Source organism: Haliaeetus leucocephalus, unplaced genomic scaffold (assembly GCF_000737465.1).
Source record: "Haliaeetus leucocephalus isolate CR32 unplaced genomic scaffold, Haliaeetus_leucocephalus-4.0 Scaffold646, whole genome shotgun sequence".
In the NCBI taxonomy this organism is placed as follows: domain Eukaryota; kingdom Metazoa; phylum Chordata; class Aves; order Accipitriformes; family Accipitridae; genus Haliaeetus; species Haliaeetus leucocephalus.
In genome coordinates this window covers 5,000,225-5,013,820 of record NW_010973082.1, presented here as the reverse complement: position 1 = coordinate 5,013,820, position 13,596 = coordinate 5,000,225, and the positions used below count along the sequence as shown (strand labels likewise).

Sequence of the window (13,596 nt, the reverse complement as noted above, 5' to 3'; positions counted from 1 at the left end):
CAGGAAACGTCGAGTTTTCAGCGCCGAGGGCTTGGCAGTGGCGCGGCGGGTCCGGAGGCAGCGGAGGAAGCGCTCTGCTGTCGGTACAATGCGGGTAGCCGGATCCTTTCCTCTCGCTCGCTCTCCAAAAGACGTATACTTATTTTAATAACTTTGATCCTCCTTTTCTTTTCTCCCAGGCCCTCACTAGCTTTTCCCGGAAGCTGATTTTATCAGCGCTGGTTTAAAATAGGAGTTCCAAAAGACAAGCTCCCTGCTAGCAAGCCCTGGTTTGCGCAACGCAATTCCCCGGTGCATTTTCTGCGCAGTTTCAATATTGTTGCCGCGATCTTCTAGATTAAAATAAAAACTTCATTGTTAACGCTGGCCTTGGTTTGGATTTAGAAATGACATTCAATGTTTACCGTTTTACACCCTAAATATTGCAGATGTGGGCACAAATAAGGAAATATTATGCAGTTGCAGGATGTTTGTGTAGTTATGAAAACTGTCATATCTCTAAAGTCAAAGTGAATTAGCTAATAGCCGAAATTATAAAAGAATATCTGCTTCAATCAGAAGTCCTCCCTCTGAAGTCTGTGAGGCTTGTACTTCTGAGGCATGTGAAAACTTCTGAAAATTCTACCCCGGGGGATAGTCCATGTTTAGGCAGCTGACTTTAGGAGCCTATTTTTGGAACCTTTGGTTGAGATATTAAATTGGATTTTTAGTGGGAATGGTGCCTGAATTGGTGCTGTAGGATCTTGAAGGCTATATCTAAGATTAAAAAAGAAAAATGGGGGGGGTGTAGCATTCTTTTCTGGGGATAGGCTCCTTTTTGTTAGATTTTTATATGCCATAAAAGCGCAACGTGGTATAAATCAGTGTTCTTTCATTTTTGCAGAGCATCTTTCAGTAGTCATTGTAGCCTTCCGTGTTGCTAGTTTCCTTCACTTTCTTTTAGAATATCACCGGTAGGATTTCACAGAAAATAGCGGTCTCCTTAGTGGAGTGCTTCAGCACAGCTTGAATGTACATTTTCATGAGATATTGTACTGTATGTTGTTTGATTGTAAAAACTAAATGTACCCTCAAAGGTATATATGAAGTAATGTGTGTATGAGAAAACTGAGAAGGGTTACAGAGTGGTGGATAAATCGGAGCTAAATGACAGTACTTATGATTTGTTCCTGAGGACGTGATCTTAATGAAGTGGCACGGGTTGGAGCAATACGTCTTCTGCCTGCAGTCTAGTGCAACTCAGTGTTGCATTCAGTTATCTTACGTGGGCATCCAAGATTAGCAACCAGAATTAGGAATCAGTTCTGAAAATAACAGCATGAGCATGTCTGAATATGCACCCTACAAAATGGGCGAGCTAATATTTAGCAAGAGTAGATATCAAATTTACAGTGAAAGCGTAAAGAATTATTGCTTGTATTTAGAGATCTTCTAAAGTCCATGTTCAGTGATACTATGTACGTATTTTCTTCTAACATAGCTGAATTTATCCTTTATTTTTCTGTAGGTCAGATCTTGCCAGCAAACCGAAACACACCAAGTCCTATCGATCCCGAGACTATACAAGTTCCTGTTGGCTATGAACCTGACCCTGCAGATCTTGCTCTTTCCAGTATTCCTGGCCAGGAGATGTTTGACCCTCGTAAGCGCAAATTCTCTGAAGAAGAGCTGAAACCACAGCCGATGATTAAGAAAGCTCGCAAAGTCTTCATTCCAGATGACCTGAAGGTAAATTGGAACTGGTGACGAGTTGTTTGTACAGACTCTGTGACAGTTACTTTCTGAGATACAGGTTTGGAGCATGAATCTGTTTTCTCATGTAAGCTAAATCTGCCAGACTAAATACAACATTGTAGAATAAAACTGTTAAAGGTTCTGAATAAGACTGAGGGGAGGATGTCCCTTATTAGTTACACAACAGTTCAAATTCATGAGATCAATATTCATTTCCTTTGTATGCCAGAAACTTCCTGCGTGACCTTAGACAGGCTTACTTTGTCCCATATTTCCCACTTATGAAACAGTCTGATCATGTTTCCTTTTCCTCCGTCCTCTGTCTGTCTCATCAGCATAGATTGTGAATTCTTCAAGGAAGAACCCATCTCTGGCAGAGTCCGTGGAGGTCCCTGATAATGACAGAATGAAGTACATTGTATCGTGTTTGGAAGTTGCTTTAGCTCTGTGTTTCATAATGGATGGGAACACTATAGTAAACACTACTAATCTAGGTGAAAGAATCTAAACTAGTTGTAGGAAAACAGAACAAAAGTATTCTGCTGAGAAGTGTATTTTAATACAATATTTAAAATATAGTAATAATACAATATTTAAAAAGAAAGCACCCTTGTCTATGCCTCTCACCGCTTCTGACATGTGAAGAGCAAAGAGCATGAAGAGAGCAGAGCAAATTCATCAACTGATTCAGCTTATCAAACGACTGTGAAAATTGTCATTATTTGCAAGATTCTATTCCCAGTATGTGATTTCCAAGAAGATCTTTTTTATCAGAGTTAGTCAGTGCAGAATTTTGTTCTACTGTTGCTACTGCCCCCCAAGACACAAACTGAAAGGCTGTTGGAGTTGGTGGGAATCCCTGGCTGCGTGTGTGAAGAGACTGGGTTGCCATGTGTTTACACCAGATTGATAGCATTAGGAAAAGAAGCTGATGCAATTCGCTATTTTTATCCCTAGGGATACTGTTGTGCAGGTTAAAAGCATAGAAATCACAATTCCAGTAGTGTTCACGTGGTATGTTGCTGTCACTTTGTCTGTAGTATCCTCAGCTTTCGTTTAGAAGGGTTTATCTGTTCCATGCCATTACTTACTTGGGCAACTTTTACTACAAATGATGCTCTGTTGGCATTGCAGTGTGCCGAGAGGTCTGCCTAAAGAGAGGTGTTTGATACAGAAATGGCTATGTGGGTGTAAGGAGGCTGGAGTTTGCTCCTTGGTGTCATTCGTCATTTTGTGATATCTCTTACGTATCCTTATTCGTCAAAGCAAAATTTTGCCAAAGATGCTGTTGGACTACTCCATGCCAGAGGTGGAAGATATCAGTGTCTTGCATGCGGCAGTGGGGCACTTAAGTTTTCAGCCTAGAAATTCAGGGTCTCTCATTTCCCTGAGATAATCACATCAGTTGCCCTTGACTCATTTCAGAGTGCTTGACCCAAGTGCTGCTTCTGCCCTGGCATGTGGAACGGCTCTTGAGTTCTGGGGGAGGGTAAGCAGATTAGACCAGTCAATCGTCTCTGGGTTGCATGTGATTTTGAAATGCCAGCCTTACCTCTTTCAGGCCTGGATTAAGGGATTTGCCATAGCAATTTGTTAAAATAAAGAGGGATGAAGCCTAGGTGGCACACTAATAAATTGCTTAAAGCTGATTTTTATACAGTGGAATGAGATGGGAAATTATAAACAAGATTTGGGTCATAGCTTTTTGCTGCATGCTTGTTTTTAAGAGGATTTTTGTGGGTCCCATCTAAGTACAGGTGAAGAGCAATTTAGATATACGCTGGCTCCAAATCAACATTGCTGCACACCTTGTTAAGCTAAACTAATATAAAGCAGTTCTAGAGTACTTCTAGCAGTCGTTTCGCTCTTGCTTTGCCTTATGGAAGCAACAGGAGATGATGCAGAGCAGTGGCTTTAGGCCTGGCATGCTTCGTGCTGAACGACAGAGGAGTGGTGAGGTATTTACTCAGTGCACCGTAGGAACAGATGGCTCCTGTGCCTTGTAGTGGACATGGCGGTGTGCTCCCATGCCTGGTGAAACACGAGAGCCACACAAGGAAATGTAAGCATACAAAAATGGAGGAATACTCTGGGAGGGAAAGTTTGAGCTATATGACTTGACCAGGCAATTTGAGGGTTGAATGGCTGCATCACTCTTATTCTGCAGGAGGCTGAATTTCACTTTTCGTGAGAGATCCTGCCTACTTTGTACTTACTGAGTTGTTCCAAATTTCTAGAACTTAATTCAGTTTCAAGGCCACATTGAAGCTGCCATTCCACTGAAGGCCACTTCATTGGAAGAGTAGAAAAATCAGGTAAAATTAAATTATTTACTTAAAGCCTTTGATGCACCAATGCAGTAAGGTGATCTCCTAAAGGCAAGTCTTTAGGGATAACATTTTGGGAATGTGTTAGCTTATGAAACTTCAGAGGTTAGTGGACCTATTTCTGGCAAATGCTTTCTTTTTCCATGGTCAGAGCCTATTGTACTGTCTTGGTTTAACCCCAGCCGGCAGCTAAGCCCCCCACAGCCGCTCGCTCGCTCCCCCCGCAGTGGGATGGAGGAGAGATTCTGAAGAGTAAAAGTGAGAAAACTCGTGGGTTGAGATAAAGACAGTTTAATAAGTAAAGCAAGAGCCGTGCATGCAAGCAAAGCAAAGCAAGGAATTCATTCAGCACTTCCCATGGGCAGGCAGGTGTTCAGCCATCTCCAGGACAGCAGGGCTCCGTCACGTGTAATGGTGACTTCGGAAGACAAATGCCATCACTCTGAACATCCCTCCCTTCCTTCCTTCTTCTTCCCCCAGCTTTATATGCTGAACATGATGTTGTGTGGTCTGGAATATCCCTCGGGTCAGTTGGGGTCAGCTGTCCCGGCTGTGTCCCCTCCCAACTCCTTGTGCCCCCCCAGCCTGCTCGCTGGTGGGATGGAGTCAGAGGCAGAAAAGGCCTTGGCTCTGGGTAAGCACTGCTCAGCAATAACTAAAACATCCCTGAATTACCAACACAGTTTCCAGCACAAATCCAAAACATAGCCTCATACTAGCTACTATGAAGAAAATTAACTTTATCCCAGCTGAAACCAGGGCATTTACTAATCTCTTTGCGGTACCAAAGCAGCCATCATCATTGCGCCAAGGAATCCTCTTCCAGTGACTTGCTGTTCTAGGGTGCAAACAGGAGTGCTTTGGGGCTTTGTAGAAAAAGAGCTTTGAACAGAAGAAGGAGACAAAATCCCTGGAAGTGTTCAAGGCCAGGCTGGATGGGGCTTTGGGCAACCTGGTCTGGTGGAAGGTGTCCCTGCCCATGGCAGGGGGGTTGGAACTAGATGATCTTTGAGGTGCCTTCCAACCCAAACCATTCTATGATTCTATGAAATGGATGATACCAACAGAGTGAACCAGGTGTTGGCTGGCAAAGATGAGCAGGGACATACAAGAGATAATTATTACTGCTCCAGCAACCGGTAGAGAGTGAGTCATCACATGCGAAGGTGGATGTGCTAACTAGGTCAGCGTAGTTGTGAGATGAATTGTACCACTGGAATATTGTTTCATTTTTCCTTGGAGGAATTCACAGTCAAGAGGATGAGGGGGTTAGCATAAACATTTTGACAGAAACATGCGCAGGCATCTGTGCTCCTTGGATGGATTATGCCATGTAAATCTGTAACTTGTGTCCCAGCAGTGCCTGGCACTGTCAGGGCTCGCTGGGCCAAGCAAGCAAAATGTGTGGAGTTGTCATCCCCAGTCCGGAGGCTGTGGCTAAGAGCACATCCTGGTGGCTGCTCAGTTTACTGAAATCTAATATCTTGTTTGTTTCTTTCTGTGTTTAATGAGCAGGATGACAAATACTGGGCAAGGCGTAGAAAGAACAACATGGCTGCTAAGCGATCGAGGGATGCCCGCCGGCTGAAGGAGAACCAGATCGCCATCCGCGCCTCTTTTCTGGAGAAGGAGAACTCGGCTCTCCGCCAAGAGGTGGCCGACTTACGGAAAGAGCTGGGCAAATGCAAGAACGTCCTTGCAAAGTACGAAGCTCGACACGGCCCCCTGTAAATTCAAGGGGGGGAGTGGGGTTTTTTTCTTTTTTCTTTTTTTTTTTTTTTTTTTTGGGGGTTGGCATTTGAATAGATGGACAATGTGTTTCCTGTTTGATAGCACCACACCCAAACCAACCTTTCTGTCTTCAGCACTTTACCAGAAGCAGAAACAAAACTGACTTACGTATTTTTTTTCGTTTGCGTATGCGTGTACCTGCGTATGTGTGCACATGTGTGTTCACACGTCTGTATATGTGTGTGTGCGCTTGTGTGTGTGCATGTGCGTGCGTGTGTGTGTGCGTGCGCACGCATCTTAGCACTTCCCATTTTTATGAAGCCCTCTTCAAAGGGTGCCACATTTTTACCTGGACTGTTGAGAACCGCCATAGTAAGCTTTTTATTATATTTTTTTCAATGCTGCTTCAGAGTAGGGGTTTTATGTTATTGTAACCAGTTCCATCCTCCTGATTTACTTGGAAAGATCCCAGTATAAATTATAAAAAAAGGAAAAAAAAAAAGAAAAAAGAAAAAAAGTAGATCTCAGTTTTTTCGAGAGTAACAAGCTATTGTTTAAGTATGTCTAATCAGAAAAGTTAACATGCTAATAAAGTGCACAAATAATAATTTAGTACTACACTGCAGAAATATTAATTTATAGATTGCTTTTGTTGTATTTTAAGTTTTGGTGATAATTGTCTTCAGATTTAAAGTGCTGTTAGACTGAGTTAGCTATACTCATGATAGATCCCATAATGGCTTCTCTATAGCTATTAAGGTTCCTTTTATTTCCACAGACCCCAGGTAGGTAGGAGTACTATCGATAGACCACAGAGTGTGTATTTTGCACTGTCTGTACCTGAAGCAATAATCCTATTGTACGCTAGCGCGCATGCTGCCCGGATGTTCCTAGTGGACGTAGGATGGTTTCCCTACCCAACAGGAGTTTTAATGTCTTTAACAAAACGTTAAAAAGTAAAAGACACATTAACGTGAGCATGCTAATTGTATCCCTGCTATAGGGAGCGCATGTATAAGAAGCAGGATAATTAGTTGAAACAAGAACAAAATTAATAGTATCAAATCAGATCCGATGTCGAAATCAGAGGGGTTTTTCTGTTTTCAGTTAGTTATGCATTTCTTCAAGTTCCATTTTGTGATTAAAAATTAAATACCTAAATTCAGTTGTTTTTTCCCATGTTTTGTAATATATTTTCTGTGGATTATATCTTGCTGTTTTAAAAATCACTTTTATTCAGTTAGAAGTCACTGGTTTGCAAAGCCCATTTTTCCTAGTGATTGTTGCTTTGAGTGTGACATGAACTGATGGTTCTGAACTTTCTTGTTTTAAACTCTCTATTTGCTTTTGAACACGTATGTTCTAATATAAAGTGGACTTCTGAAAAATGAATGTAAGAGACACTGGTGTATTTCAGAAGGGGATGGTGTTGTCATATACTGTGGTTAATCCAATCAATCTAAGTGTTTACTATAGACCAAAAGGATAGATATTATAAAATGTATAAAGTTTATACAGAATAATTATAATATGTTTGTTTTGTACAGTATTTTTCAAGTACAAATACTGACAATGTATTTTGAAAGACATATATATAGCAAAAAGAAAAAGCTATTCCATGTTTAAAATATATAGCAAAGGTATATATTCTCCAGTATTGTACAGAAAGGAAATGCGTGGGGGTTTGTTGGCTGTTGGTTTTTTGGATTTTTTTTTTTTTTTTTTTTAATCTTTAATATTTTAAGCCTACCACTGGCACACCGGCATGTTCTGGGCTTTAAACTAAATTTTTATGGAAGTAATATGGCTTTGCAGGATGTTCCATGTTACTGAAAAAGAGAGACTTTATTATTTTCCATCAGAAACACAAAAAGAAACTGTTTAACAGGGACAAAGCACAACATGGATTTTAGTCAACTATTGATTGGACAATACAGTATTTTGTAAAGGCAGAAAAATAATATATAACACAGAAAAACTCATCGTCACTTCTAATCTGCTGCTGCTGCTAGAATCTGTTTCCAGCTGAAATTTTTTTATAAATAGCTCTGTTCATGTATACAGTTGTACGTACTGCATACGGTTATTAACGTGAGGAAAATACGGTGCTACATGTCTTGCTCACAGTTTTCTAAGTGTTTTGACGTTATTTTCAAATAAAAAGGTTGTTCATTCCATTAAATCCTTATTCATGCTTCAGGAGATAGTTACAAAGGACTCAACATTTTGTTCAGCATTAAAAATACCCTCGCATCAATGGCATTTTTCCGGTATTTTTCCTCAAACATACCTGACTTCTCAGCGTCCCTTAACGTGCAGTACTTGCCTGTGGACCATTTATTCAGCAAATTGAATTTCCATGTGCTGCAGCGAAGTTTAAAGCATAGTAAGTTATTTTCTAAAGGTCAGTATAAGCCACTGGATGCATGGGTAGAGAAATGAGACTGACAGTGTTTGGCACAAGTCGGTGTATCTGCTATAGCCACTATGAAATCAACTTTATTTTTTTCCTTTTGAAGAAGCGTGACCGTGGCAGGGCTCAGCCGGCCGCTGCTGTGGATACACTTTTAGCAGCAACATAGCAAATTGCAACAGCTTATAATCGCCCTCACCGTGGTTATTCTTGGGGGCACGCTTGGACAGCAGGAACGGTGTGTGTGAGATCAGCTGGTACGTACCTAGCTAGAGCCATCAGCGGGTTGCATTGTGACCACAAAACTTTCTTTAAAATGTAAAAGGCAGCTTGGACAAAAATTACAGATAATTCTTTTGTTTCTTTTGGGCAGGGAAGGGGTGGGAGATGGTAGTTTTTGTAGGCTGGATATCACAGAGTTACTAAGTAAGTCACGGCCACAGAGGAGCACAGGGGTTTCCAGCAGCTACCTCGTCCACCAGCCCAGCAGCCCCAAAGCCGCTCAGATGCCTCCTCGCCCCATCCCGCTGTGCAGGAGGGCGGTCGGGCAAGTGCGCGGCTCGGGGGACTGGAAATGTGCTGGAGTGAGCGGGGAGGGCTGCTCCGGGGCAGCCGGGGGAACCGGCCCAGCGCAGGCTGGCGGCTTCTCTTTTTTTGGGGGGTGAGGACTTCCAGAGGAGCCTGCGGGACTTGGGTGCTCACCTCTTAAGGTGGGAGTTAGGTACCCTGGCTCCTCTGAAAAGCTCACTCTTAAAAAAAAGAGGGAAGAAAAAAAAGGCAAAATATGTGGGCTAAAACTTGGAAAAAACCCAGGTTCTCTAACCAGGCTGTTTCCCCCAAATAACGGCAACAAAGAAATGAAAGTTTAGCTCATTTTCAGTTCTCAAGGACAGGTTAGCTGGGCTCATCACACCTCTGATGGCTTTGTTGCTCATGAAGGAGCTTGTAGGTATATGAAATTGTAATTTTATAAAAATAGAAATATATATATTTGCAGAATAATTAATAGCGTGTCTAAATAATTCACTGACCTCTATTAAACCGTAGGCATTGGTAAAATGCTTGTTGTCTTTTTTTTGTTTTGTTTTTGCTGAAACTTAGAAATGAATTCTTTCTTTTTAAAAAAGAATGCCCTCTAAAAAGAAATCCAATTTGAGACGTATTTGTGAATACGAGCACCTTGGGGCTCTCTGTGGGAAAGCCCATGGCAGAGGAGGCGGAGTGGGGGGGGTGTGGTGTGTGTGTGTGTTCCTTTTTGAATGGTGCTAAAGTCACTAAACCTAGCACCATGGAAATAAAGTTCTGACTTGAATCCACAAAAGCAAGAAATTCAAAATGAAAGGAAGGCGCCTGAGCGAGGCTTCGTGCTTGACTTCCTCCGCTGTGCCTACAGGGACCAGCACAAACGCACCCTGTAGCTGCAAGCGTAAGTGGGATGAAGTCAGGAGTGCCGAAGGACCCCTAACATTTGAATATCTTGCCTCTGTGGGTTTGTAATAACCCCAATTATTGCTTTAAAACTATTTTTGCATGTAATTTACAATAGAGATGTGCAGTTTATTTTTATTTTGTTGACTTTTTTTTATGTGAAGAAAAAAAAAAGTGTATTAAAACTTACAAGTGATCAACCATCGTATTTCTGGCAACACCACAAGACAGCATCTGTTTAAATACAAGTTTAACAAATAAGATCAAATTAACTGTATGAGATGAAATGGATTGCATCCTGTATGCTGTTCAGCCCAAATCTTTCTTTTTTTTTTTTTTTGTCTGTTACTCTTAATGTTTAATAAACTTTTAAATTTTTCTTCTCTCACTTGTGTGCTTGCTTTGGTGTATCAGGGCTTGGGATCCCTTGGGTGGGGGTATATTTTAATTTTTCTCCCCCCATACGCTGGTGTGTGGGTGCCCATAGCCTCCAGCGTGGGCTCTGTCCCACTGGGGGGAATGGCCCTTGGGTAACTGGGAGTGGAAACGTTCCCCCCCCCGCCCCAGCTCCTGCCAGGCCCCAGAGCGACGTGGGCAGCCCGGCTGCGGGGGTGAACTGCTGGGGGTAACCACCCCTGGCGTGGATTTAGACTAGAGAATCTAGATCTAACTCCAGGATATTTAGAACTATTTTATAGTTGAATAAAGCATTTTACTTCTATATCACAATCGATAACTAGTACAGTGTACGCTGTATTACATCAGTTACATATATATTTATATATGTTTTAGATACACTTTGTTTATTGAGATGTGATCATTTATTAATATACAGCGCACCGACACTAATACATCCATAAAAATGGTGTATATTAAGAAGTATTTTTATTCTACTTTACAAAATAACTCATTGCTTTTAATCACCATTAGACTTAATATTTTGTATAGAAGACTTAGCAGATACATGCCTTTAGATACATAGTTTATATGCAATACATATGGTGAGTGAGCGAGAAAACCAGTGTAACTCACTGCTAATTATACAAGTTAGTCATTAAACTATCTGTATGTATCTATATGTATATAGAGAGTTCATTGGTGTAAAGGTTGGGGTTTACTATATATATGTTAGATATTATGCAAAAAGGATAATACGTATGCATGTGTGCATGCATGTACACACTCTAATATACACACTTTCTATCTAGAAATTTAAAATTATATTTTCATACAGCATATTTAGCTGAATTTAATAAAATAGTTTTATATATATAAAATAGATACAATTTATATAAAAGACTGTTTTCAATATAGGTATGATATATTATGCAGAAAGTATATTTGTTATAATACACACACGTGCACACTCCTTTAGTCACATAGCTAGCCACAGAGCATGACATACAGATACACACACACACAGGGCTGGGGTTTAATGTATGTATTATGCACAAAATACATGTTTTAATAACACAGATACATGCACTTGCTCAATCTCCCCCTGCTGCGCATGTGTGTGTATGCATGTGTGCGCGCACACACTCAGTTTTATATGTATATGAGAATATATATATAAATGGATATATTTTTATACACTTGTAAAACATATTAAAAAAAAGTGTATATAGAAAATAGTTTAAAAATATTTTTTATATACCATATTTAGCAGAATATATATAAAGGAGATTTTTTTTTTTTTTAATGTAAAGATCTGGGGTTTTAATATATAGGAGACACAAAATATATTAGTTTTAATATGCACATGCATGCACGCACCCCCCCCCATGTGTGTATATCTGCATGTGCATGTGTAGCTCTATATAGCTATAAATTGACTAATTATACTTTCAGATTGCATATTTAGCAGCATTTACTTGATTAATATGGCTTTATATCTTTTCTCACACACATGCATACACACATTTTATTGCTATAAAGGTCTGGTTTTACTATATATCCTATATATTATTAGGCACAAAACAGGTTTTGCTATAATACGCACGCGCACGCGCACACGCACACACACACACACTTGCCTTCCTCCCCACACTCCGTGTGCGCGCACCCCCCCATATCGTTTTCTCTCTCTGCATATATGTCTATATAGATATAAATTTAATAATTATATTTCATATAGTGTATTTATTAGAATTTACTGTTTAATATAGCTTTTTAATATATATAAAAATATATTTTATTGTTATAAAGGTCTTTTGTAATAAATGCTATGTATTATCCACAAGATTTGTCACATGTGTGCGCACTCACATTCATACATGCGTGTGTTTATATAGCTATATCTCTATGTATATACTGCTGTATATACAGACATAAATTCAATTCTATTGTCATACAGCATATTTAGCAGAATTTAATAAGCTAGGTTTATATTTATGTATCTGTAATTATATATTTTATTGCTATAAAGGTCTGGTTTTAATATACAGTACATACTGTGCTCAAAGTATATTAGTTATAATATACACACACGTGCACACAGAGAGACATATGCCTGTACTCCTCACTCACTCATAGTATCTATCTGTCCATATAGAAATTTAGTAATGATATTGTCATATAGCATATGTAGTAGAATTTACAGAAATTGTTTTATTTTTATAGGAAGATGCATATAAAAATAGTCATCACTGATATATAAAGGTCTGGGTTTAAATATATCATATGTATACACAAAAAATATATGTTTTAATAACACAGAAACACACTCTCGCTGTCTCTCCCCCCCATCCTGTGCATGTGTGTGGGTACTTTCATGAGAAATATAGTCTAAAAATTTATATATTTTTACACATACATAAAAGAGAATTGTATTAGATAAAAGTTTTAAGATTACATTTTCATATAGTATATTGAGCAGAATTTATTTTTAAAAGCTAGTTTTGTATTTTTATATTTATAAATAAATCATTAATGTAAAGGTCTGGTTCTTAATATATGTTATACGAGAGACAAAGTATATTCATCCTAATACTGATGCTCTCTCTGCCACCCGTAAATGCACATGCCCATATATCTCTATATCTGTATACCCACATAGCTAGATATAGATATAAATTTAATAATTATAGTTTCATATAGCTTATTTAACAGCATTTACTTAATTAAGATGGCATCTTTATATCTTTTTGTACACACGCACACATTTTATTGATAAAAAGGACTGTTTTTAAGATATCTATTACACACAAAATGTATGTGCTATAATACACATACATGTGTGTGCAGATACTTGCCTTCCCCAACACTCTGTGTGTGTGTGTGTGTGTGTGCGCGCGCCTGCACCGCTCACGCTCTCTGTATATCTGTATATACATACAAATGTAATAATTACATTTCATATAGTATAGTTATCACTGTATACTCACTAATATAGCTTTGTAATATATAAAAATAGATTTTATTGTTATAAAGGTCTGGGTTGCTGATATATGCTATATATTGTGCACAAAATAGATTTGTCATACTACACACGTGTATACTCTTGCTTTCATATGTGTGTGCTTGTGTGTCTATGTAGCTGTAACTCTGTGTACCTATGTATCTATATAGTTGTATATACAGATATAAATTCAGTTATATTTCATACAGCATATTTAGCAGAATTTCATAATCTAGGTTTATATTTATATATCTATAATTACATATTTTATTGCTGTAAAGTTCTGTGTTTAATATACATTGTTAGCACAAAGTATATTTGTTATAATACACGCACGCAGAGAATGTGTGTGTGTATGCATGTGTAGCTATATGGATGAATAGCTACAAATGTATAATTATGTTTTCAGAAAGCATATTTAGCAGCATACTTTTAATAAATTCATTTTATATTTCTAGATATAAAATAGATGTTGGTGGTATATGAAGGCACACTTATAGGAAAATAATTTTAAGATTTTTTTTCCTGGGGTCATACACATGCATCAACACTAACCCCCCCCC

At 39.0% G+C, this 13,596-nt stretch overlaps 1 protein-coding gene across 1 annotated transcript in view; it reads left to right on the top strand.

Annotated features, from left to right (window-relative positions):
* HLF (hepatic leukemia factor) overlaps nucleotides 1-5,806 on the top strand; it is a 33,703-nt gene extending 27,897 nt beyond the window's left edge. Inside the window, exons 3-4 of the mRNA XM_010578671.1 lie at nucleotides 1,508-1,728; nucleotides 5,577-5,806. Coding sequence (XP_010576973.1) covers nucleotides 1,508-1,728; nucleotides 5,577-5,792 — 437 coding nt within the window. The 3' untranslated portion in view covers nucleotides 5,793-5,806. The remainder of the gene's footprint in view (nucleotides 1-1,507; nucleotides 1,729-5,576) is intronic.
* Nucleotides 5,807-13,596: the final 7,790 nt, after the last annotated feature.